General features: G+C 43.5%; 2 protein-coding genes across 6 annotated transcripts in view; both read right to left on the reverse strand.

The window, feature by feature from the left end:
• Positions 1 to 13,798, reverse strand: part of CRYBA2 (crystallin beta A2) — a 29,513-nt gene extending 15,715 nt beyond the window's left edge. Inside the window, exons 1-3 of one of the 3 annotated variants that reach the window (XM_035127231.2) lie at positions 13,429 to 13,798; positions 12,377 to 12,398; positions 5,731 to 5,825 (exon numbers count right to left, since the gene is read on the reverse strand). The gene's annotated coding sequence lies outside the window, so the exon portion shown is untranslated. Of the gene's footprint in view, positions 1 to 5,730 lie in introns of all 3 variants that reach the window. The other 2 variants (XM_060278151.1, XM_060278148.1) reach the window with 2 other exon arrangements.
• A 10,558-nt stretch (positions 13,799 to 24,356) lies between these two features.
• The window catches only part of CFAP65 (cilia and flagella associated protein 65), a 40,950-nt gene continuing 37,587 nt past the window's right edge, over positions 24,357 to 27,719 (reverse strand). For all 3 annotated transcript variants that reach the window (XM_035127255.2, XM_060278167.1, XM_035127245.2), the window contains exons 32-33: positions 26,647 to 26,784; positions 24,357 to 25,609 (exon numbers count right to left, since the gene is read on the reverse strand). In XM_035127255.2, coding sequence (XP_034983146.1) covers positions 25,483 to 25,609; positions 26,647 to 26,784 — 265 coding nt within the window. In that variant the 3' untranslated portion in view covers positions 24,357 to 25,482. The remainder of the gene's footprint in view (positions 25,610 to 26,646; positions 26,785 to 27,719) is intronic.

Consider the following 27,719-nt stretch of genomic DNA (forward strand, 5'->3'; position numbering starts at 1 on the left):
GTACGCCGGCTCCCTCGGCCAATAACACAAGATGAGCACCCCAACCCCAGAGTCAGTCACAACTGGACCTAATGGTCAGGGGTCCCTTACTATTTACCCTTACTATTAAAACAATCTCACGTAAAAAGAAAGGCTCCAAAACAGAATCATTTAAGGTCGTCGTCGTCAGCAGCAGCAGCAGATCATGTCAACAGTACTTTCACCTGAAAGTCTTAACAAAGTGGTTTTGTATTTTATCCTTAAGGCAAGGAGTGGGTCAAACAGGGAAGTTTAACTAGTGCAGTTGTTCACCTCACTCATGCAGCACTGAGAAAACAACCATATACTGAAATGTCTTCTACGCAACTATTAAAAATGATGGGGGCCTTGGATAACAACAATATGATCTGCAGATCCCATGGACTGCAAGAAGATCAAACCTATGCATTCTGAACACAATCAGCCCTGAGTGTTCACTGGAAGGACAGATCCTGAAGCTGAGGCTCCAATACTTTGGCCACCTCATGAGAAGAGAAGACTTCCTGGAAAAGACCCTGATGTTGGGAAAGATTCAGGGCACAAGGAGAAGGGGACGACAGAGGATGAGATGGTTGGACAGTGTTCTCGAAGCTACCAACAGGAGTCTGACCAAACTGCGGGAGGCAGTGGAAGACAGGAGTGCCTGGCGTGCTCTGGTCCATGGGGACACGAAGAGTTGGACACGACTAAACAACAACAACATGATCTGCAGAATTAGCTGTCTCCATACTCTGAAAAGTTGAAGTCAATTTGAAGTCCAAGTAGATTCCCCTCCCCCCTTTCTGGCCAGTTATTGGCAACCCTATGCGAAACTCAAAATAATTGTATAGAAAAGGGAACTTCGCTATTCAAAATACAGGAACCCAGTCCTCCTTGTTTCAGCTGGGCACCCTAGCTGAAGCCTTGTCCTCTATTATTTCCTTGTATTCAGTAGAGGATGCTTTTCAAAGGGGGCTTGGGTTGGGAAAATGTAGTGTTTGTGTTGTGAAATTGATGGAAACTGAATAATAATAAACACCCTAATTTGTGTTGGTAGCAGAATATCTACAGTTTAGGGAGTGGACAATTTCCACCTTCAGTGGTCAGCCCTGCTGCTGGGAAGAATCAGGGGCAACAGACTATTCAGCAGAGCAGATAGGGAAATTTCTCGTCACACAGGGACCTAAACCTCTAGTGCTACCTGGCCCAGTTGCTAGGTAGCACACTTCCAGGGGAGGGGCTATTTCCCCTATGGTGATCATGGTAACACATGGAACCTTGAAAGAGCAGCAGTTATTGTTATTTTCCTCTATGGTTACCACAGAACCTTCAAAGATTAGGAGTTGGGAACAACCACTAATCAACAACCATTAGCAGCAGCAGTAATTAACAAGGGTTGAGGTGTGGACATTTCCCACTCTCATCCCTCCAGAGCTTTCACATTCCCCATTGCCTTAAAAAAAACTTATCATGCATCCTGGCAGCTGCCTTGGAGATTGTTGTGAGGAAGAAAGGTAGTGTAGACAGGTTGTGATACCATCACCTCTCTCTCAAATACACAAACCTGTAAACTATGGCAAATACAATCTCCCCAGATATTTTTCTATTATGATGCATTCATCTTTCCTTGGCTCAGCAGTCTGGGTCACTGGGTGTGGCAGAGAAGGAAGGATGTTGGTCTGACATGATCAATGATCAGCAATTCCTTCTCTGGCCTTCTTGATTCTCTTTCAAGCCCAATAGCCTCTGTCTCCATAGTGGTTCTTTCAATGGACCACTGGCCTCAACTGTTCCCATTGTACCTCTTTTCCTGGCCTGCTGGACTCCTTTACCCTCACTCTGGCCAATGGCCTCTGACATGCTCCCCAAGGAGAAGCTCTTCCTGCTGCACTAGCCTCTTGGCTGTCCATAGCATTGCTTTTCCAGGCCCACTGGCCTGATTCACTGCCTCTGTTTCTGGTCTTTTGTTCTCTTTGCCTGCCATAGGGCAAGGCTCTCTTCCTAGCCCACTGTCCTCAACTGTCTGCAGTGGGATCCTCTTCCTGGCTTGCTGGCCTCCTTGATTATATTCTTAGTGTCTCCCTTCTGGACCCTGGCTTCCTCTATTGCCCACAAACCAGCTCTTTTCTTCCTTCCCCTCTTCTGCCCGCAAGACAGTGTCTTTTGCTGGCCCACTAGCCTTTAGAATCTTCCCCAGAGGCACCCTCTTTCTAACTTCTTTTTCAATCCTGCACTAGTATCTGTGTTTTATGTCAGTCTCGCAGATCTGTCTCAGTCCAGTAAGTTCCATCTAATTCCCCAGCAATATGGAATAAATTTGTGACTGCACTCCTTGGCACATATAACTTACTGTTTTAAACATTTCTTTGTACCATATATGTGATCTGCAAGTTTGAAGTTTAATTATAGGGTCATTCAAGATAAGCTGCAGTTGTAGGGTTTGCAACCAAGCTAATTCTAGACTGTTTATTATCTTTTGGCTTTCCCCATATATATTGAGTACAAACTCTGGGTTTATCTACATTATAGACGTAAGCTCTCGTAACAGCCATTTGGTCTTCTAAACAATATATCTGTCTTTTTCAATTAAGCCTAGGAGTGGAGTAACAAGGAAACTATTGGATAGGATTGAGGTTCTCATAGGGTTGCCAATAACTGGCCAGAAAGGGGGTGGGGATCCATCAGCAACTGCTTGGACTTTGAATTGACTTCAACTTTCCAGAGCATGGAGATAGCTGATTCTGCAGATTATACTGTTGTTAAAGGCTCAGAAAGCTGGTAACCCTAAGGCTTTGGCAGAAACATTATCCAAGGCTTTGTGTTCTTAATAACTTTGTCTGGCAGAAATCAACAGGTAAACACTTCCCAGCAAGGAACCATGAAAGCAGAAAATGTTTTGCTTGCAGTTTCTGCTTCTCCAGCAGCTCTTAAGGGTGCACAGTGCTTCTGCCACTAAAATATATAAAATGGCAATCCTAAAGTGTGGAAAATAGACATGGCTTCAGGGAGAGAATCCGAGGGATATTCTGCAGTGCTGAACAATCACCATTGATAGCATCAGCAATAAAACTTGCCTCTGATAGCTCATGAATGAAACCCTAGCGGGTGGATCTGTCCCTCCTGTACTTGGTGATGATTGTGGTTACAGTGAGAACAGAACATCCTATTGCCCGAGGGTACCCAGACAGACAGCTGGGTGGGAACAACAACCCTGCCTGATAGAGGGACTGAATATTTCATCCTTATTCAGCCACCTTGTGAGCTCATGCTGACAGGTGAGATTTAAACCAGCAACATTTCAGCTTGTAATGTTCTTAGCTCCTATGCTACATGGTTCAATGGGAGCTTTTCCCCCCTATGCAAATTGCAGGCTTGCACACTTCAGATCAAAATCATAGCATGGAGCAAAGGATTAAAGTTCCCCTCACTTGCACTGAAAACTGGCCTGGCCTTCTTTCATTGCCTATTTGTATAAAAACAAAAGCAACAACCTAAACTAAAGGGCACAGCTCTAACGTTATGCTCTAGTTTAGCCCCTACAGTTGCTATGTGAATTTACCTTTTGGTTTCAAGCTTATAAAATTCCTAAACAACTGGCCCAGGGTTATAACTGATTTTTAAGCCTTGTAGCCCAGTCCTATGCACGCTTACCTAGATAGTTTGGTGCCCTTTAATGTTTTGTTAAAATTGGCTGCCAATTGGTTGGCAGAGGCCAAACTAAAATAAGATGCTGGAGATCTGTGTCTGAATCGCTCATCATTTAATGTTTTTTAAAGCAGCTGCTGGGCCTGGGCCACTTCCAGTAGAGACCACAGCACTAAGGAGGCAGGATGTTAACCCATTCAGCTAATGTAAAATACCACCAGGTGATTTTCTGGTATTTTCCTTCACCAGAAAGGCAGCCCTAATTAAGGTTGAGGATGGAAGGGGAGAGAGCACAGGAGGCAGCATCTGTCTCCCATATCCACACCATCCTAGGCATAAATATTATTATCTAAATCCATGGTTCCCAACGTGGGGCACACACCCCACAGTGGGAGAATTTGATTTTTAAGCGGGGCAATTCAAGAATGAGTTATTAACAGTTAATGGCCTTTTAGGCTTCCTCCACGTGAATAGGAGTTCACTTTTTGAATAATAAGAATTATATGTCAGGGGGGGGCTTCCAGGATTTTAGAGATGCTTAGGTGGCACATGGTCAAAAAAAGATTGGGAACCACTGATCTAGATTTTCCTGCCACCCAATTCCTCAAAAATACATTAATATGAGACCAGTTGTCAAAGGTGGATTAAGTGGACTACTCAACAAACAACATATTCAGTTTGGTTGAGCCCCAACATGGTTCATTCCTGCAGGCACTCCTTCTCTCCCAAACTATTGTCTCATCTCTTGAGCCAGGACATTGTAGGTTGGAGCTAGGAGTCCTGGTTGCAGTCCTTGGCTAGTTGGGGTTAAGGTGACCTGCTAGGAATTGAAAAGATACCAATCACTTCTGGAAAGCTGCTTGCCCTGGAGTCTTATGAGCACACATACCACACCATGCAGTTAACAGGAAAGAAATTCTACAGCAGCCGAAACCTCCTCTAGGGTTTCCACAGCCCAGCCCTGCACTATAAACTCCAACAGTCTCTCTCCAGCTGCTTCCAGACACCATGGACTCACATCTGACTGTTTGTTTGCTGGCATCCGTCTGTCTTGGGAGACAATGGTGGAGTGCGCTTTTGGGGGTGTTGGAAAGTTGTGACGCCTGCTGTGGTTGTAGAGACTGATATGGGAGAATGGCATGGGCATAGCCGGGGAGGGGCTGAGGGGCAGCTGCCTCCCCATCAAGTAAATAAATAAAAACACTTAACTGACCAATTGAGTCGCAGATAACTTGGCTCTGCCCCCTCCCAACATAAAGCCTGCCCTAAAAAAAATCCTGGCTATGGCCATGGAGAGTGCCTCTGACTTGCAGACATAAAATGAAACGTGTCTGATTTTTCTGTGTCACATAGACCCCCAATATTGGTCTTACCATGTCCAAATCAGCCTTGCTCCACAGGAGCAGAAGAGATGACTGCCCAGAGAGGTACTGGAGTGGGTGGGACTGCTAGAGGGAATTTAATCACCCCTGCATGGCAAGCTGCATCTGCTAAACTGTGTGTGTGTGTGTGTGTCAAGACGACCTGTTAAACACACATACCTTTTCTTCCTTTGTACCTTGCTGCCCTATGAAGGACTAACTGCAGCTATATTTGCATCCCTGCTTTCTGTTTGCTCAGGGATGCATCCACAAAACATGCTGTAGTTAACTCCTAGCTACTACATCCTGGTGCCTTACCCTGACAAGTGGGAACTTCCCACTACCCTCCCATTCCCTGTCTGGGCAGGCTTTTTACCCTGACCCAAGATGCAGATCAAAAGTCTGAAAAACACAGGACAAGTTGGGTGCACTGCTGCAGAGTCCAGCCCCTGCCAGCACTTCCTGTTCCTTGAAGAGATGTAGAGAAGAAGACTGAATTTGACTAGGTGGGCTTCTTTTTAAGGGCTGGGAAAGGCAGGCACTAGAGTCCCAGCTGTTGTGAAAGGATGACATGTTGGCACCACCCCTGACTTCACTTCTATTATATCCAGGTTAAAAAACAAAACCTTTCCTCATGAGGAGCTGTTGCAACTAAAACAAGGGACAGCATAAAGTGCAGAAATAAAAGAGCAACATATTTATTTGGGACTTTGGCAGCCCTACCTACCTCTCTCCATGTCCAACATGCCTTATGACTCGGTTGTGACCTTCCTTCTTCTGGGCTAAATGTCACTTCATGTCAAGTCTTTTTGCTCTCTTATGCTGCAATGAAACCAATGAACAAAGTGAGAGCAAAGATAGCCCCCCCCCCCGAAATAACGGTCACAGATTGTGTAATGTTAATTAATATATATACCCTGTTTTTCCATAAAATTCTGATATTCTAGAATAAAAGGCAGCCTTTCATGAAGGCAATAATAATAATAATAATAATAATAATAATAATAATAATAAATTTATTATTTATACCCCGCCCATCTAGCCAGGTTCCCCCAGCCACTCTGGGCGGCTTCCAACAAAATATTAAAATACAGAAATCCATCAAACATTAAAAGCTTCCCTAAACAGGGCTGCCTTGAGATGCCTTCTGGTAGTTGTTGTTCTCTTTGACCTCTGGTGGTCAACCACTGTGTTTGTGCATATAATAAATGTACACTGGTTCCCACTGGTTTATGTGTAATGTGAAATGTGGTTGTGTTGGTCACAATTACATTTTAGGGGTGTCACAGCTATTTTAGGCATGTTATCTGTGACAGGTGACGTCATACACACACACACACACACACACACACACACACACACACACACCAAATAACTTTTGAAAAACTATTTGATAGTTAAAAATATTATTTGGAGGCCATGCACTCCTCTAGTTTATGAATCTAGCTGTACTCTTTCTTTAAGGAACTCCCTCCCTCGGGTCACTTCTGCATCATTTTTTTTGAACTTTCACTTTAGACACAGGGTTGCCAACTTGGAAAAAAGTAGCTTCTGTTTTTGTGCTTTTAATGGAAACATTAGTAGGTGACAATGGTGTGAAATCATCACCTGATTTCAAGCTGTTTTACAAGGCACAGGAGCTGAACAGTTGTTTTCTGGCCAGTTGACAATCTTAACTAAATATTATGCATTTCCCGTGGAGCATAAAATTGACCAGTTTTATTTAAGGGAGAAACAGCAGCATAACAGGATCTCACTCGTATCTATCACACTTTCATTATTAAAAAGTCACTGGTGGGCAGGGGAATATCATGAAACAGTTAAAAAATAAATACTTTCAGAATGCTTTCAGGGGTGAAATGCAAGGAAAAATCCTGAAGAATGATATTTGGGTCTTGGAATTATAGGCAGAAAAATTAAGATTTGAGAAATGACTTTAGTGCATAAGAAAACAAAAGGCAATGTGGGAATAATAAGAATGCAAGTGAGTGCAGGTTGCATCTGAATATAGTTGTGTTTAAACGAAATCTATGTCAATGAAGTGCGGCACAGTTTTCAGGGTGTCCTGGTTTTTACTTTTTGAAACATGGCAACCCTAAAATAAATGAAAGCTTGAAGCATTTCCAATTTGCTAGGAGGGAGGCCTCCTAGAATGCTATCTGATAGATTGAGGAGAAAAGAGGAACTGATCTGAAGGGAGCAGTCCTGATCTGCGCATATGGTTGCCACCATGTTAGGAACCAATATTCTATGCCCTTTGCAGTTACAGCGTAAAAGAAATTTAACAAGTACAGCTGTCATCATAATTTCATTTCCATGCAAACAAAGAAAGAAATGAAAAAGTCTTGCCTGTTGGGTGCCTACCTGCCAAATAGCAATTAAAAGAACAGTCTCCTTCCATAAAAAACAGATGGCATCCCATTTGTGAAGAAGCAGATTTGTGTTCTCTTAAGCAGTTAAACCATACATGGTTCAAGTGAGAGAGAGAGCTTAAATGTGTTGGTCTGTCGCTTATATATCACCAAAAAAGAGGACACAGATTTGCATAGCTAGGAAAAATATTGCCATAAATAAACTTGTCAAGACAGTTTTAAACCGGTGGGGTTAAACAGATAGCAGTGCTGTTTGAGATTACAGTCCTTACTAGGGAGTAAGCCCCATTGAACCCAGTGGGACTACCTTCTAAGGAGATGCTCTTCGTATGATGCCTAGAGGGGACCTAGCTCTCAATTATCAATTTGTTTCAACAAATGGAGACTGGCTCAAAAGACTTAGGTTCATGGAGCAACCTTTTCAGATGAGTGTTTTTAACACACACATGTGGGCTGTTTATCATTTTGTTCAGACTGTATTGGGGGCTTTGCTATTAGCATATTTGAAGTGACCAACAGCTTTTTTATTTCTTTGTGCTTCTTTTTCCGATAGCATTGTAACTGCTATTTTCTAATACCCACCTGTTGAGCTCTGACTCGCTGCCATTTCTGGGGAAGGAGAAAATGTTTTGTTTGAATGGGGTGGATGAACTTCCTGAGAAGGTTTAATTGTACAGATGGTGATTTTCATCTAACCCATGAGTTTGAAAGGGGGGTGTCTCATTAAAGTGGTACCCATTAACATGTAAATGTTGATACATATGTAAGTAGTGTTTTTGCTGTCTTAACTGCAGAACTGTTACCATGGAGTTTAGGCTGTACTTTGTGGTAATTTTCCTCTTAACAAGTGGATAGGGAGAAGTCTTTCTGCCTAGTAATACTAGAAATCAAAATCAGGGCCATTTTATCTAAGCTGAATGCTGGAAAATTCTGAACAAAGGAAAGTACTTTTTCACACAGCATGTTGTAAAATGATAGATTCCGCTGCCTCAGGATGTAGTAGTGATGGCCAGGAACTTGAATGCCTTTAAGAGAGTATTGGACAAATTCATGGAGGATGGCTATATTTCAGTATGTCTCTGAATCAGCGTTAGAAATTAGTCAGGCACCAGGTGCATTTTGCAACTAGTACAGGTCCAATTGTGAACACGCGGAGATCTCTGGATGCCAGATTGGCAACTGGGGAAAGCAAAATGTCACTTAGAGAAGGATCTGCAATATTTTCCTTGAAGCTTGAATTTGTTTCATTTTGGATTGTTTGGTTTGATGTTTTAATGTGTTGTAAACTGCTTTGAGATTTGTTTTTAAAATATATATAAAGCAGCATAGAAATGAAATGAATAATAATAATAAACCACACTACAAAAAAAATCCCCAAAATGCATGCCTAGACATTCCATTGTTGTGACCACAACCTATATTTAAGGAGCCATTTGGTGATTAGATTATATACCTGATTTTCTAACACTCTCTGAATACTTATTGATGGGAATTATATGGGAAGGTGCTGTTGTGTTCAAGTCTTGCTTGTGGATTTCTATAGACCACTGTGATAACATGATGCTGGGCTAGATAGACCTTTGGCCTGATCCAGCAGGACCTTTGGCCTGGCCTTATGTTCTTGACAACATGTCATTTTAATATGTAGATTAAATAGAAGTGCAGAGTAAAGGTCTATGGATGTCTCCAGTAAGGTTCCAAACTCATTGCAAGGTATAATGTCTGTACTATTAATTCATATAAGGCACCCAACTACCATATGTTGCCTTCCAGATGTTTTGGACTATGATTATGGCCATGCTGGCTGGGACTGGAGGGCAACAGATTGAGGAAGGCTGCAGCGTCCTGAGTCGTCTGCAACTTCTGGGCTTTCCAACCTGTTCTTCCTCTGAAACCCCTTCCTTGCTGGTTTTGAGTTTAATTTATGGTTCCTGCTGGCCACAGAATAGTAGACAGGAAAGGGGATAGGTGAGGGGATTTGTGAAAGAACAGAGAAGGCTGTGTGGTTGCTGTATCTTCTTTTGGTGCAATGAGGCAAAGTTTTAAGCACTGTCTCCAGTCGAGAATGCTGGCAACCCTACTATACAGTGTGGATACCATAGGGCAAATATCTTTTGGACCTGGATTGTGACCAGTGAACCACATCCGGTAGCCAGTAAATATGATTTTATAAGGAGTTCTGCCAGTTGGATCATACATATTAAATCTCCGAAGCACAAACACTCACCAGAAAGAAACTACTTGGCCAGCTTCTGTAACAGCAGCTTGATAGGGAGAAATCTGCAAAGGAGGCTTTTCATGGCATTGAGGGAAAATAGTATAACTTACTAACATCTGCATGTCAAGTTATCTTAAAAGCACAGTTACTGGGGCTGGTAGAAAAATTAGAAACCCTAGGGACAGGGTGGGAGTCCTCATGGCCCAACTGTACTTTCCTGAAAGGAAACAAAATGTTGTGGAGAGTTGTCTATTATTTGTGTCCAAGGTGTTCAGGTTGTTCCTTTTTTTCTTACCAGGCAGAGGAAACTTTCCCCATTATTTGATGCTGGAAAAAGCATCACTTTGTTGAATTTCTGTTTGTTACCTAGTGGTTCAAAAGCATTAAAGCCCTGCCAGGTAAAGATTGGCAATCTTCTTTTGAAGTTCTGTTGAAGCTGAGTAATTCACATGGTTGTGATTGCTAAAATATTCATGTGTGTTCAAAATTGCTTATTGGTGCAATTGAAACTGATAGTTATCTTGTAATATGTGTTTGAAAAAAAGGGGCTTTGGGGAAAAGCAAACCTTTTGTAAATGCAAATTTGCCGACGTGAAGATGTCATAATATATACAAAAATTTGGTTGATTTCTAAAGTATGATTTTTGCTGCAGGGTACCTATTGTTTTGAGTTGAATTAGGATTGAAACTAAAATAAAATATCCAAGATGGAAATTAGGGTCAATGAACCATTGTTACCCACTTTTGGTTGGTAAAAAGTTAAAATGTTGATGCAGCTAAACAAATACAGTACTTGCTTATTCATTTAAATAGCTGGGATTCAAGGAGGGCATCTGGAAAGTGCACAATTCATGGGCAGCAGAAGTAAGGTCCCTTCATTCAACAGATTTATGGTAAAATTCTATGTCATGTATACTCAGATGTAAGACACATTAAATTCAATGGTCCTTGGTCCTTGCCCTACGTTAGTGTGCATAGGATTGGAGATTTGGATAGTCAAGTTCAAAATGTGATTCCTAAAACTCATTTGGAGTGCTTACTGGAATCACTCTCCCTCGTTTTTTTTACCATAGCAGTAGCAGCACTTTTCTTACGTTGTTGTTGTTTAGTCTTGTCCGACTCTTCATGACCCTATGGACCAGATTGCCCTCTTTGGTTATCTTTTCTCATCCCCGGTGATAAGCAAATTTATTGCTGCACCCTGGCTATTCCCAAAATAGCTGGCTCACAGGTCATTTTTATTCAAAACTGAAGCTGGCTGTGTTGGCTCTCCCTTCCCGGATGCAAATCTCCTCTCCAGTTTCTGCTTGAGGTAGCAAGGACTGATGTGAAAGATAAAGTTACTGGGGACTAAGCAGAGCACTCCCTAGCCCACCCTGCAATTCTCTCTCTCTCTCTCTCTCTCTCTCTCTCTCTCTCTCTCTCTCTCTCTCTCTCTCTCTCTCTCTCTTAACTTCCAAACTTTCAGGTAAATATGGAGGAGATGCATCCATGCTCCTGTATCCAGGGTTTCCAGAGGAACTGTTGCTGGAGATTTCCCAAATGGAAGGCAGAAGTTTTCTTTGAGCAGCCCACAACTGCATCCCTTAATATTAATCTGATTCTGTATCCATACATAAGGACTGGTGACTGCTCTTTGAACCTCACACAAGCACCCTCTTTCAGTAGTCCTTTTTTTTTTGCAGGGAATCTGTTTTGGTGAAAGGAGGAAAACTCATATGTGTTCACCTTCATTCCACTCTGTTTCCTCCCCCCCCCCATTACTGTATCGAAAGAAATTCTTTTTTGTACTACAAGGCTAAAGAACACAGTATCTGGGTGATGATAATTATTTCTATGTATATGACAAGCAGCTAAAATAGCCAGCCAAAAAGATCCAACCCAAAGCACTCATAATCGAGGACAGGATTATGTGGATGAGCTAGCATTGGGAATGATGGGCGCAGTGGAAATACCCTTAAAAGCCATATTAAAATCCTAGTTCTGCCACAGAATTCCTTTGGGAATTGGAGGGCAAATTGTTTAGTTTCTGCTTCGGTTTCTTTCTGCAAAATGAGCCTAATGGGACTTGCAATTAGTGGGCGGTCAAAGGCATTAAAAGAATGTAACGAGAGTGGCAAAATTCAGTTGGTCAATAAAGTAGTTAAAGGACAAAATGGGCAGCAATTTTACAGGTGTCCTTTGTAAATTGCATTGTCTTTTTAAACATATGATTTCTCCAAGTGCTGGCAGCCTTCAATAAAACCTTTCCCCAAGCATAGCAGCTATGTAATGCAAGACAAAGATGGCTGACAACTCACTTCAAAATATCCCATTACAGCCATGCTCAGAAAAAGGCTTGCGGTGGCCAAGCCAACCCTTTTATAAAGTTGCCTGGGCTGTCTATGGCTGTTTTCCTGGACAGGCTGTATTGCCAAGTGTAGCTCACTTGTTGCAGAGGCTGGGTGTTGAAGCAATAGGAGGGCACAGGTGTACAAGGCTCTAAGGATGCGCATGATGCCCCGTGAGCACACAGTGTATGTAGGTATGTCTGCTACATGCATGTCACCCATTTCCACTGCGCAGGCATGCCATGTGTTTGTAGATAGGCTGGACCTGCCTAACGCGAGCCGAACGAACAAAACATTCACGTCAGGTCTTGTGCGTGGGGCTCGACGCGAGGCAAGCACAGCAATCACCCAGGGACAGGTTACTGGAGATGTGTGAAGAAGCCCATTCCTGCCATGTCATTCTGCCACAAAATATGCCCCAGCCGCCACATGGGATTCCAGTCAGAGCATCACCTGGAAGGGAACTCCGAGGTATCTGTGGAAGAAAAAGAGCTTATAGGGAAATAAAAGGAAAAGGGAGGATGGAAGGGAATGGTAAAATAAAATAAAAATGGACGCAGGAGTAAAAATACTTAACAATAAACAAATTAAAGAAAAGGAGAGGCGGAGGTCATGCCTGGCAGGCAAGCAGAACTAAACCCTCGTATTTAGTACGGGATAGTACTGGGACCCAGGTGGCGCTGTGGTTAAACCACTGAGCCTAGGGCTTGCTGATCAGAAAGTCGGCAGTTCGAATCCCTGTGACGGGGTGAGCTCCCGTTGCTTGGTCCCAGCTCCTGCCAACCTAGCAGTTCGAAAGCACGTCAAAATGCAAGTAGATAAATAGGAACCGCTACAGCGGGAAGGTAAACGGCGTATCCATGTGCTGCTCTGGTTTTCCAGAAGCGGCTTTGTCATGCTGGCCACATGACCTGGAAGCTATACGCCGGCTCCCTCGGCCAATAATGCGAGATGAGCGCGCAACCCCAGAGTCGGTCACGACTGGACCTAATGGTCAGGGGTCCCTTTACCTTTACTTAGGTTTTCTTTGCCTTTAATATCCAACCGTTTTACAACAGTACAATGTAGGACCGAATGCTGTCTGGAGAAGGGAAATTCCAGATTCCGTTTCCCCTGACTCTTGAATCACACTGGATAGCCACGTTGCTTTAAGCAATTAAAAATAATGACAGAGGGGAGAATTTTGCTAAGCTTAACTTCTCTTTCCACCCTGATGGGAGAAGCTGCATCTGCTTAAATTCTCTCTTGTTGGCAAAACTATCAAAGGCACAGAAGTGCAGTGCTGAATCAGGCAAGTCCCAGCAAGGTTCCCTTTTCTCTCCTCCCTTCCCCAAGTACCAGGGATAGTCCTGGGGCACAGCAGAAGCCCCTGTGCATTTGGGGTGTTGAGCCCCCCATAACAAACCCCCATTGTGGCAGCTTCCAGCCTCCAGCCTCCTCTTCCCAGCGCCCATTCCTCCCCCCACCCCATGGCATTGCTGAGCAATAGCCTGGGAACATCTCACCTGGCTCCAGTGACACGTTGGCAGCTCCAGGTGAGGGACTCACCTTCCCAGCCGAGCAAGTGGAAAATGAGGGTGATGCTGGCCCTGCGGTGGCTTTTATAGGCCTGATAAAAATAGCTCTGGCTTGGCAGGCAGCAAGGGGGGCCAGGGCGTGGGGGGCTGCATGGAGGAGCCTGAGGGCTGGGTTGTCACCAGGAGAGTGCCGTCTCCCCTGCACACCTGTCATGGGCTCTGCATTTGCTCAGGGCAAATATTGACACAGCAGGGCAGGAAGGCAAGCCAGGCATGCGGGGTGGGGGGAGAGGGGGGCATCAGGAGCCCCCCAGATTAGCACCAGAGCCCTTGCTAATGGGGTTGATTAGAGCCAGCAGCCCGGGCAACTCGCTGCACAAAGAGCAGAGAGGGGGAGGGAAGGAAGGCAATGCTCATTAAACCTTCCCTGGAACAACACCAGCTGTCGCTTTCCGCCCACCTGCCTCTCTCACTTCGCTGCCCCAGGGCGGGCAGCGTGGGGAGGGGGGAGGGAGGGAGCGCAGTCCCGGGCAGGTGTATGGCACTGCTGGGAACACAGGAGGAGAAGGGAGGAAGGAGGGGATGGGCATGGCCGAGGGAGGGACGTGTAAAACGTCCACATCCTGGTTCAGGTGCAAGGGGATTGGCAGGTGCCAAGGAGAATCGGGCTTGAATGTGCAGGTTTGGGAGGGAGAACAGGAGAAGAGACTGTGCAGAGTTCCCTTTGTCACACTGCTGGCACTGGAAGGCGAACCAGAGGGAAGCTAGGTTGCCCATTTGTGCCAGGCAGAGGCCAGCAAATTCAAATCAGGCCTAAGTGGGAAGAGTACCTTGAGTGCACTATTGAGGAGTGAGAGGCTGGAGAAAGTCACAAACTGAATGTAACTCAGCGTGGTGTTTATACACGTTACGCACAATTTGGAGACGGCCAAGCAAAAGAACTGCACATAATGTACTGGAGCTTGGGGGGGGGACTGTATGCTTGGGCTTCTGCTGGAGAACAAGATTCAGTCTTTGTATTAATCTTTTGCCTAGTCCCTTTATTTATATTAAAGTGCTTTTTACAGTTTTCATTTTTGCTATGATATATTCCTCCCATTTAAATATTGGGCACCAAGAGAGAGGTGTACTTCCTGAAGGTCTACCCAGTAATTTCATGCTGATGGACTCATGCTGAGCAGACTTGAACCTGTACTACACATCCACAGTCATTCTGCTTGGACAAAAGTCTTCTCTCCTTGGGATCCCTCTCCCCTTGGTCTTCTGTAAACAACATCAGCATTGGCAGAGCCACCACTGAAGTCAGTGGGACTGAGTTCTCTCTATGGAAACCAAAAAGGCCATGAGAATGAGATTTCTGTTACCTATCTGAGCCAGGGACTTGGAAGAGAGTGTTGAGTTACAGTAGTTAAGGCAGCTTTGTGTGACTGAAAGGAAACATTAAAGCTAGTGTGTGCGTTGCCTGTTCTGGGAATGCATTTCTGGTTCCATGTTGCAGGGATTAAAGTTTACTCCCAAACTGAGTTAATGGATGTCATCTAATGAAACAGTATTTTAGGGTTGTTGTTGTTTTTAAAAAAACAACAACCCTAAAACAGGGGTCAGCAAGGTTTATCTTGCCTGGGCCAGATCAGTCCCATAGAGATCCCTCCCTGGGCCGGATGGCGCCCCCGCGCCCCCACGATTTTCGGTGTCTGTGTCTGCACAGATGCAATTTTCGGCATCTGCACATGCGCAGACATGATTTTCGACACCGCAGAAGCGAGTCCCTGTGCTGCACTGCACCGGTTTAGCACAGCGCGTGAGCGGGCAGCTCAGTTCAGGGGCAGCTTATGGGCCGGTCGAATTACCTCCACAGGATGCTTCCAGCCCATGGGCCTTGGGTTGCTGACCCTTGCCCTAAAACAGTGTTGGTAGTTAAGGCCCTAGGGCAATATATTTTTTCCCAAATAATATTTATTCATTTTCAAACAATACAAAATACAAAAAAATCATAAAAACAAAAAGACAAAGACAAAAAATAAAACATAAAAAAGAAAAACATATCAATTACAACAAATCTTTCATTTTTACTTGACATTGTAGACTTCCTCAATTCCCCCCTCACTGGGTCCATTTTTAAATCCAACTTTAGCAATTTTCATATTATATCTTAAGTCATTTTAACACATTTTTTTCATTATCTCTCAACTATTCCTAATCTGTAAACATCAATATCCTTAACCTATAATTCAACAATTATTCCAAATCAGAAATTATTGTCCCAACCATCTATCTTCTATTTCACCCCTTAGCCTAAAATTTATTCCCAAAAATTATCCATAAATTCAGATATACTTCTTCTATCCTAATAACATTTAAACACTTAGATCTGATTCAGCCCCCCCTCCCCTGGATTTGGGGTCTCCCAGATGATTCAGCCAGTTCCATAGGTCATTCCAGTTTCGGACCATCTTAATCAGTCAGGAAACAACATCCATTATTACTCCTCACCCCACTCCCACTCTGTCATAGCTTATCCACCACACTTCCTTCTTCATCCCCTGCTGTCTCCCCAATTCTCTAACTGTTACATGATACAATTCATCTAAATTTCCACTTTTCAATCCTTTCACAATTTTTATTCCCCTTAGATTCTGACCCCAGTATGGATCCTGCTCTCCCTCTCTCACTGGGAGGGCATTATTCCATGTTGGTTCTTCTTTAAAAACCCTTTGAGTCAAGCATGGGTCTTGTCCATCCCCCCTCTCACTGGGAGCACAATGTTCCATGCCCCTTCCTCCTCCTCTTTAGATTCAATTGCATGGTCCAGGACTGAGGAATGTTCATCTTTCTTCTCTATGCTCTCTGATGAAATTAGTCCTTTTTCAATTTCCACACACTTCTGGTTTATTTTTCCAATCTGTATTGTATTCTGATGTACTTCACTTCTTAGATCTCATAGCAATTTCAGGAATTCCTCTTGAAAATCTGAGAAGACAGATGTTACTATGTCTACTGGCATCTTGCTCGTCTCAAATTTCATGGGTACAGCACAGGTTACAAAACAGGAAATGGCGCAGTTCGTATTTCCAAACTTCAAAGACAGAAATTATATCTGAACTGGTTGCAAACTAGCATTTTCAGTTCTTCTTCATACCTTAAAACTCTTATGTCCATTTACAAAAAGAGCATTTATCAAACTTCATATTCACAGCCTTCTATTTTGCGCTCTCTTCAATACTGACAGTTCCCAACCTCAAAGAGGTAAACAAATTCCTTCCTACTGTGACGTCATAATGGCGGCTGGCTGATCCCTCCAGGGACCCGACTCCAGCTTACAGGGGGACTTTCCCCAGTCCAAATAAAAATAAAAATTTACAGGGATTTTACTAAGTTCAACCCTTCTGCTCTTTACCCTGCCTCAGGGGGAAGGTTTTAAGTCCAATCTTTGGAAATTGAAAGCTTCTGTCAATCTTTCCGGCTTCGGGCAAATTAACTGCATCTCAATTCACTCAATGGGGGAGATCGACTTCCGTTTTTAAATCTCCTCCCGTGGCCAATTCTTTCTGATTAAATTTTTTCTTTACTCACGGTATCCTTTTTCTTTACTCAAAAGTCCTTTTTCTTTACTCACAGTATCCAATGACAAAGGCACCCACGTCTCCACTCCGCTCGCTCTCGGCTCCCTTAATAGGGCTTACCAGGGAGCAGAGGAGACGAAAAGGGGTGCAGCTGAGTCCCCACGTCCCCAGAACGCTCAATCTGGGGCTCTTTTTGGGGCCTGCGGCGCTCTCGCAGCTCCCCCCTCCCTCACAGCACCAGGGAATCTTGGAGCTCAAGATTCTCTCACCGGACAGCAATGGCGGTAGACCGGAAGTTGTGTCAAGGCCCTAGGGCTCTAAGGCAGCCTGCAGTCAATGTTGCTAGGGGTTCTGCATCCCAAGAACCCACACTGAATAGAGTCTCTCCAGGCAAAACTAGAATTTACCCAAAGCACAGAATTGCTGCCCAAAACAGCTGCCATATCTGGAGTTCCTTTCCCTTGTAATATTTAGTAATGATACCATCATACTGTGCATTCACATGCACACCCATTGATCCACATCGTGGGGCAATATACATGGGACCTCTGGCCTTAAGAAGCATTCCTGTGTTTTGCACAATGCCTAGTTCTGTCCTTGTATGCTATGCCAGCAACGAGGATGTTTTTTAAAATATGAAATTGTAAGGTTGGAGCAGACTTGTACATCATTTGGAGTAGCCTGTCAAAAATAAAACTGAAATTACCATATGCCGGCAGTCCCATAAAACAGAAGGGTGCAGCCTTTTGTTGTAGACTTTATGAGTGTAGGTGCATCTGATGTCCATGAAAAGCTTATGCCATAATTTGTTATTCTTTCAGATGCCACAAGATTCTTGATAGTTATTGTAGTGTATGTGTGACAGCCAGAAGTGTCTGTAGGCTGTAAGTATAAGAAGGAAAGCAATTGGGTGGGGTGAAAAAGATCAGTAGGAATTCAAAGAGGTTAATTTTTCATTGAATTTTGCCCTTTTTCCAGGATGACTTGACACTGTGTGGTTTTTCTTACTTAGATAACAGTGTCAATGCTGAAGAAGTGTGCATACACACGAAAGCTGATACCAAAATAAAAACTTAGTTGGTCTTTAAGGTGCTACTGAAGGAATTTTTTTATAATGCTTTACAATGTTACTTGATTTCAAGATGAATGTGTGATGCTCCCATTTTGCAGCTGAAAATCTTAAGGACAAAGAGATTAGTGACATACCTAACACCATACAATGGGTTTTTTCCTACATATTTTAGATACATTCTCAATTTTTTTGTCTTAAGTGGCATGTTAGTTTTACTTTTGAGGGGACTCAATTTGTGCTTGCAATTTAATGTGTGCAGTGATACCAGCAGCATTGGTGGGAGCCGTATCAGTAGAAATCCAGGTGGGTGTTTCTTTTATACATAATTACAGTATACAAAACATAAATTGAGCCATAAATTCAATATAAGACGTCTGCATAAAACTATATCAAATGATAGACAGAAAGGTGATCATTTACTTCAGAGCTTTCCAAGCATTCCATGTTGGTGACACACATTTTAGACATGCATCATTTTGTGACACAGTAACACAGTCAAATCAAATCAAACTTTATTTGCGTAGCCGACAGGCCATAGCATCAAAAGGACAAACACCAACAAAAATCCATTACAAATATGGTTACCAAATAAAACCTATTAAACCTATTAAAACCCATGGTGAAAGCTGGGTTATCATTCAATACTGTAACACAGTTTTACTTGCAAACCGGAGGTGAAACTACCTTATAAGAGCGTGGCGGGGGGGGGGGCATTTGCATGACATCAGTGCACACTGCAGCTGACACACTAAAGTGTTGTGACACACAGTTTGGAAAGCTCTGATTTACTTTGTTACAGTAGAACTACTGGAGCGGAAGGCAGTGAGTCCAAACAGTAGGTGGAACAAGAGACAATGGTAAGCAGAGCCAACTAATTCGCATTTTGTTCCCTTCTTTTTCCCTGCTGAGTTCTTCAAGGACAACACCGGCAGCCAGTGCCACCCTCTGGAATGGTCCTAAGTAAAAAGATAGGCAGGTGGGGCTAACAGAGGACAGGGCCTTATTTTCCTGAAGGGACCAGCCAGCAGCCACTGCATTGTATTCTGTTGGAACTGTCATGAACAATACAGGACATTTTAATGGCCTTAAAAGCATTTTCCTTTCCCCAAACAATTTACCTGCTTTCTTGTTACATACCAGGAGACATACAATGTTCTCAAAAGATTTCTTAAAGCAGCCCAGGCATTCTCAAGTATGATGTTCCATCTTGTCTTACTGATGTTCTTCCCCATTCCCCCACCCCCACTTACAGCAAGGATGCCATAGAATGACACCCTGTCCTAGCCGACAAAACCGGACCCTTATGCACCAGTTGTCTGAAGGAAAGCAACATCGTCATGTAAGCCTGCAAAGAACAGCCTGCCAACAGGTGATCCATCCACTGCTTTTGTTCTTTCTCTCTCTTTTCCAGCCCAACAATGGAGAGATACAGCAGGTGTTAAATGTTTAACAGGTCTGAGGATCACACCTGGCCCAAAGAACTCCCCCCCAAAGGCTGTCAGCTGGAAAATGCACAACTGTTGTACCCCCTGCTTGTACCTAGTGGTACTGGAAAGAGCTGCCCCTGGTGAAATTTGCCTCTCAAATACATCTTTGTGCCTGAGTTGTCATCTTAGATAGAAATGTGCAGTAGCTGTACTGTACATGCAGAATGATATCCAAGATGACAATGTCCTCATAAGACATGGATATCATTGATTTTTAGCATTCTGATCTCAGACAAAGATTTGGCAAGACATTTTGTGGTAAAATGAAATAGGTGTGTGTTGTCCATCTAATGTTAAAATTTACCAGGTGGTCTCATCCCATTCATTGTTAAAAGCAAGACTATGAATTGAAATACCGGTAAATATTATTATGAAGTTTGTTTTTTAAAAAATGGAAGATACCTTTTTATATATAACACATATGTACTGAGGGTGGTATATACCCTCTGTATATACATAAGGGTCTGACTCTTCTGTTTCAAGTGTATATGAAGAAGTGTGCATGCACACAAAAGCTCATACCAAAATAAAAACTTAGTTGGTCTTTAAGGTGCTACTGAAGCAATTTTTTTATTTTGCTTCGACTCGGACCAACACGGCTACCTACCTGTAACTAGAACTATGGTTAAATGACGCTACTATGTGTTAGAAAATAGAGGGTCCCTGGCTGGGCAGCAACTTGACCAAGAAGGTTCTGGGCTTCATGCATGTTCAGTCATTGAGTATGGAATTATCTTTTTAAAGGACCAACATTATTCATGATGCTCTTTGCCAGTTAACTTTGTGCATCTGTTCGAATGGGTCCTGTAGCAAGAACCATAGCCCTACTGATTATACGGTAAATGTTTGTTCCTTTAAACCAGTGATGGCCAAACTTGGTCCTCCAGCTGTTTTGGGACCACAATTCCCATCATCCCTGACCACTGGTCCTGTTAGCTAGGGATGATGGGAGTTGTAGTCCCCAAACACCTGGAGGGCCAGGTTTGGCCATCACTGCTTTAAACAAAAGGGGGGTGTTCCAGTATAGAGGGGGAAAGATGGGTTTTGAATCTGGGGAACCAGCAGGACACCAGGGAATAGGGATAGGCATTGTCCATTGAAATTGGGAATGAGGATCTAACCCTTTAAAATTAATTACAATTGCTTGGGGGGGAGGTTGATCATCATACGTGATGTCATAGGCACATGTGCCCATGACGATCACACAAGAACACACTTGGATTAATAAAAAAATATTGCTTATAGAGTGAGGGTAGGAAATTTGCCAGCAGCAAGAAGACTGTGTACTGGTAAAACCGGTTTTCCCTGTTGCAGAGCCTCGGTGTGAAGGAAGGACAACTGTATTCCACAATCAAAACGCTCCAGGGTGGGGTGATTTGCCAAAAAAACCTGGATGTCTGTACACACCCCTTTAACAAGAAGACCAACGGTGGACAAAAGGCTACTCTTTGAGAAACAGTATGTATGAAAAAAAAGGATATTCAATTGTGCAAAAGATCATAGAGAGTAGGATTTGGGCACTGATGGAAAACCAAGCAGGAATGTGCATTATGTGAAAGCAGCAGTTAAAATGAACTAAATGTTACTGTAAGTTTTAGGAAGTGTATGAAAACAGTGGAAGATTGTTGGCTGAACACCTCATATGTAAGGTACATTCAAAATTGTTACATGAAGTTATGAAAGATGCCCCAAGATGTTGGTTAATCTTTTTCTTTCTCAACATGCTCCCACATTTTATGAATTACGATCCTACAAAAGCTGCAACATTTTGTTTGCAAGCTGGAATCCAAATTCCATAATAGACTGAAATTATATGCAGGTCACAATCCAGCTCTGCATCTGAGATACCGGTAGATGCAAAATCCATCTTCTTTTGGAGCTATGAATAGATTTCACACCCTTCTATTCACAGGATATTAGACCATAATCTTCCATAATTTCTTTACATTGTTAGTCTTTTAATAGTAGAAGGGAGCAGAAAACAAAAGCAAATAGGAGTTTGTCTCTGTATCAGTGCATGTTCCTGTCATTGTTCCCCATTACATAAATTTTGTACAAGACAAAGCAGAATGGAACTAACAATTGGACTCTGTGAATCCTAAAACCTTAGATTTTTATCATTGTGCTTTACCTCTTCTACATAATATTTAAAAACTCTTGCCTCATAATCTTGATTTCTTAACCATATATCCAGAATCAATTTATCAGGAGATAATTTATTGTGTATTGATAAACCTTTACACATTTAGGCTGTGATCCTATACACACTTACCTGACAGCAAGTTCCACAGAACTCAGAGGGACTTACTTCCGAGTAGACATGCTTTGGATTGCTCTGTTTACAGGCCTGTGGTTCATACAAATGGGCAAGTTGTTTCCCCTCTCAGTACATTTGAACAGAAGTATTTTTATAATTCTGTGTTTTTGTATCTCAAGTCACAATTATTTAAACAATGAGGAGCCACTAAGACAATATATAATGCTCTTTGGAACAGACAATAAAAAATGAATGAAGCTTGGGTGTCTAGGGGATACTAAAGGGCAAATGAGAAATAAAAGCAGTGTTGCAGTGGGTGGGGAGATAATAGACAAACTAAGAACGGTGTGTTTTCCTGGGGGGGAGTGAATAAGGTAGAATAGATTGCCATAGGCTGGGAGTGTGATTGCATCATGGTTTGTGGGGTTGACAAACACATTCAACCTGGCCTGCTCTTGTGCTTTTTAACTGTTGCTTGATGTGTGGAAATCAGTAGAAGCAGCTTGTCAAGGTAGAAAAGCAATCATTTTCACGACCAACATCTGTTCAAACTTATGTTAAAGGCACAGGAGCAAAGGTTGGTGTCTAGACGATACCCTTTCCCCCCAAGATTGGGCAAGGTTTTTTTTCTCCCCGAGAAACTATCTCATGGCAAACAGCAATTCCAGTAGCAATTCCAGAAAGCTGGATTGCTGGCAAGGCACCAGATCCTGGCTGCATAAAGCACTTATTTGTTTCTTATTCAGCTTTATGCTGTTACAATAGAACAGCACTTTGTGGTTCAAACACGAGTTGGGTTTTTTTTGTGATCCTGCAAGGGAGTAAGCAGGACAGTCACAGGGCTAAGCTTGACTGCCAACTAGATGTTAATTACATGACTACAATTAATGTACACTTTTCTTTTCAGTTATCTACATCAGCCAGGAAGAAGCTTGACCATGGGACCATGTGGGGAGAGAGGGGTGAGTTTAACTCTTCAGCTTCCTTGCTGCTGACCCAGGCTTAAAAACAAAACAGAAATGCAAATAGCAGCTAGAAAGGCATTTTTGGGACCAGGAATGTGGCAGGAAGGCACACTGGCAGAGGAAGAGGCGTGTAGGGGGAGTGCACTGCCCCCAGCAGCGCGATCCCGGCAAGGTGCCATCACAACTGCCCAGCCCCTGCAGGTGGTGCACCACACCCCCAGGACGCACACCAGCCCCGCCTGCTCTCTCTCCCCCCCCATACCGGAGCATGAAGCTCCGCCACTGGAAAGGCAGTGTTAAACTATTCTCCACATTTCACAGGATCCTCGGACTGTGACTGTTATTTACATTCACACAATTATTCTCATGTTTGTTTGGCCCTGAAGCTCTGCAGCTTGGAGGCTCCATGCTCTGCTTCCTTTTGAGGGCCTAGCATGGTGCTGCTTGCCATCACATAATGAAGCTATGGCATAGCTTGGCTCTGGGGCTCTCTCTTGGGTTTAGTTAGTCTCCCTCTCAAGGCAGCTAGCTAAACCAGCTCACAGAAAAGAGAAGCAATGTGCAGGCTAAAGAACAGAGCAGAGGTGCTTTAGTAATAACAGTGAGGCATTGAGCAGCCAGCCTCCCCAATAATTTAATCACATCAAGCCATATTCCAGTTTACGTGTACGCAACTCATGGCTGCTCTCCATGCAGTGCACCAACCCCAGCCCACCTTTCCCACCAAGCTTCACCCAGCACATCAGCCATCACCTCTGCAATGGGGAATATACTGCTGTTCCCATGCTGCTAAGCAGCATGGACACAGCCGTTTTGGCTACATCCTCTCTAAGTGTTTCCAATCCAGCCATAATAGATAGCTGCCCCCTGTGCTTTCTTTCTCTTGAGCTTCTTCCTAGGCTGTCTCCATTTGACACCTAAATACTACCATGTAGCTAATAGAGCTATTGCCCTGGTTTGCAGATAGGTAATGATACCCAGGAAAAAAAGAGCAGCCCTATATATGCCAAATTAAAGCCAATTCCGACTTTCTGAAATAAATTAGCTGCAGTACAAATACTTTGTTTTTAAAAGGCTTATGGGCTCAGGTGTTAAGTCCCCCTTCTAAGGTGACATGAGAAATCTGTGATGGTGATAGTGTGGAGGGAACAAAAGTGTTTATTGTTGAACTAAACTGCTGTTTGAATATAGTCGCTGTTTTAATCACAGGAGCCTCTGCTCCAGAAAGAGAAGCACAATATTTGGTTGCATGGAATTTGTCATCCTGAAGGTATGTCTGTACATCATTTATTTATTGCTCTCACCAACCTTGTAGAAAACTTAGCACATGCCCTGTTCGTGCCCATATCTTCCTCCTAAAATTGCATGTTTGGAAATTGGGGGGAGCAGATGCTTTTCTCAATAAATTCTGAGTTTAGGCCACCACACATACCCCAATGATTGGGGCCATGCGCCCTTGAGAGGAGATGGTGAAATAAGTTAAAATCTTTGCTAAAAATTAACAAGGTAGCTCTGGCAAATGGATGGGTTAGGCACAATGGCAAAAAATCAGCATTGTAAAAAAAAGAGAGAAAAAATGTTGATCAAGTTGAGTCATGACATTAGCCTAAAGAGATAAGGCAAGACTACGGTCCACACCATTCATAGAAAAGTTTATAATTATCTAATGAGGTAAAGCATTTGCACACAAGACATTGCAGTGAATGGCGTACCCGTTGGTTTATTGTTAGTTTGCTGGCGGTTGCTGCTTAACAGAGAACACAGGATCATGCTACCTCTCCCACTTCAAATTCTTTGTTCCAGTTTTCATAGATGCTTATGTGTGTTGAGGTTATGCTAACAATTTCGTCTTACAGTTAGAACACATTTTGGATGGATACCTCTGCAAATTCAAAAACAGGACCCACAACTCCTCTTAAGAGAGATCTTTGAAAGATGCAAATCAAGCTGCTAGGAGAGTATATTTGGTGATGTTTAGAAACTGCAACACACTGCTGTTACAGAACTTCAGAGCTGGTGGCCCAAGCCCGACAATGTATAGCATTCTGAAAATGTTTGTGTGGAGATCTAGCCTTAAAAACACCTTCAAGGTTTGCAGACCTCTAGCTCCTGGAAACTAAAAAGGAATGACAGAATGGAGAGTCCATAAATAGCCTGTTTCTTAAACAGCTGCATTCTGAGGCTCAGGCCACCCCAGTTCGCTTTCCGTCAAGTTTGTATTATTTTAATCGTGGTTACTGGTGTTCAGAAAGGCTTTGTGGCTTGCATATCTGGTTGCCAGATTTCATTATTCAGGAATTGTAGCAGCAAGGAAAAGTGCTGTCCTCTGCGGAGGCTGGAGCGCTGAGAAACTAGACTGCACTGCCCCTTGGTGGAGGGAAAGTTGAACACTTACAATACAAGAGGCTTGCCAAGATGGAAACAAAGTCATCTTAATTTGAAAAAATAATCTCTCACACACAGGGCACAAGTGGAACCACTTCCGCTTTGGCGCAAACCAGAGTTGTATTTTGAAGGCTGCATGATAAAGATCCCGCGCTATTATTGAATAGGGTAGGGTCACAGAAGTTTCTCTGCAAGTCATTTCTCATTTGACCCACACCTCCAAGAGGGCAGCTTTCCAGTAGCACCATAGCTCCTAGAGGGTCTAGCCAGATGTGAATACTGGACTTGTGTGGTACCAGTGTTCTCCAAGCCCCTAGGGGGGCAAGATGATGTGCCGCTGTCCTTCAGAGTCCCTTTTCTCTCTGGAGGCACAGGTCAGTGGTGCTGTAGTGGGGTGGAGCAGAGGCGATTTGTGCATCGGAGCAATGGGACTGATAGTTCTGAAATAAAAAGCTCCATTTCAGTTTTTACAACTTCATAATACTAAAGAAAATATTCTAAAGCCCCAGGTCCAGTTTCTGACTTTAAAAGAGCATGGCTGGGCATGTTCTTTGCTAGAGACCACCTAACAGGATCCAATGGCACACTTCTCATATCTTATTGCTTGATTTCCTTGTGTAGCAGCAGGTACCATGAGAACCTTCTCTTCCAACTGGTGCACCCCTCTCCAGGCCTTAACCTTAGTGGATTCCTTTCTGCTTTTACCTCTTACCATTCTCCTCTGGCCAGTGGCAGAGTGTATGCTGGCACTGCCCAGGGAAGCTGCTGCCACTCTCCTCCTGCCCTCCGCCACCGGGTCATGTCTGCTACTGCAGCCAGGCGTAAAGTGCCTCACAAACAAGGAGGGTGGGTGGCAGCATTGCCATCAACTCTTCTGCTTTCCGCTGCCGGGTCAGAAATAACCCAGCAGCAGAGCTGCTGCCGTTGGGCGCAAGGCGTGCCACAGCCAAGGAGGGTGGGTGGCAGTGCTAATGCCCACTCACTTGCTCTCCTCGCCCAGGTCAGGCCTGGGGGGGTCGGAGCTGCCCCAAGCACAAGCACCGCAGCAAAGGCACAGCTTTTTCTGGCATGGAGCCAGGCTCCGATGGAGGAGCCTACTGTTTGCGCCCCCTCTCAAAATTGCACCTGAGGCCACAGTACTCACCACACTACACCTCTTCCTCCAAGCCTTCTTTCCCTTTATTCACCACCTCCTTTAACTTCAACCATATACCCATTTCCCTCATATTTTGTGCTTCCATTCCGTGGCCATTGAGCAGGCCAATCACACCACAAGGTGAGACAATAAAAAAAGGAAACCAATAGGATACAAAAGAAAAGATGGACGAATGTTCCAACCATAAGAACATAAATGACCCTCTCCCACTAAGCTTTCATAGTTACTAAATAGGCATCAACCAAGTTCTTCTATCCTTTTGTTCTAGGCTCATACAAAAAGGAAATTACTATTATTATTATTCTATAACCCATTACTCACTTTTGGGAGAAAACAGTAGGGAGTGCAATGATTCTGGGTCGTGCTGTCAGTACTACCTCCCCACGACTAGCCTCCACCAGAATGTTTCTGATGGTGTTTTCCAGCACCATCTCAGTCAGATTTGCAAATGCTGGCAACCTTAAGAGAAAAGAGCATTTCAGTTCTCCCTGTCCAGGGAAGTTGGTGTTTCCAAGCATGCTTACAGAGTGGTACCACAGCATAGTGCCCATCCTACTCTCTACCTTTTTAATAGATCTTTGCCAACTTGTCGGCTATGCTAACAAACCAAAGGCACACTGGCCTGGAATATATGAATGGGAAAAAGCTAAACCAGTTTTATTGAAAGGGTGTGTTTGCAGACAGGACAGATGAATGGATGAATCCATATATAGAATTGAATGTCTATGATGGGGGTCGGAAAGTACCAGTACACACACACACACAGGCTAGTAAATGTAAGAGAGGTTCTAGGCTGAAGCTTAGGCACAGATTCATTGCTTCTCTCTAATACACTGGAATCCTTCTCAACTTCAGAGTAGTAGAATCATCACTGTGATGGATTGTATTTACTTTTTCTCTTAGATGTCCATAGAAGTCAGGGGTTGCTCACTTCTATGGGCAGAAGAAAAGCAACAGCCCTGTCAGGGAAGGGAGTAAATTTTGTCCCTTGCTCAAGTATGTCCCAGACTGCAGTCTCATTTCTTTCTCCCGGAGGAATGCATTTGTCCCTTTGCTTTCTAAAGGGAATATACTGGAGTGGAGGGAAAAAACCATCCCTCCATCTCAGATACTGATGGGCTCAACATCAGGGATGAGGCCAAGTTTTGTGCTACCTCTTCAATGTCTCCAATTATAGCTGCTTTACTTTCTCCCGCAGACATGAATGGCTGCTTTTGGCTTTTGTGGAGGAAGAGAAATGCATCCCATGATACAGCAACAGGTACTTTGATAGCACAGAATATAACCTAAAATGTGTCGCTTAGCAATATTTTGAAATTTGGAATACTGCGGCAAGAGTTAGCATTTTAAGGACATAGGTGAGCCGCAGGGAGATGGAGTGAGTGACATTCTTT

This window comes from Zootoca vivipara, chromosome 1 (genome assembly GCF_963506605.1).
Source record: "Zootoca vivipara chromosome 1, rZooViv1.1, whole genome shotgun sequence".
Lineage (NCBI taxonomy): Eukaryota > Metazoa > Chordata > Lepidosauria > Squamata > Lacertidae > Zootoca > Zootoca vivipara.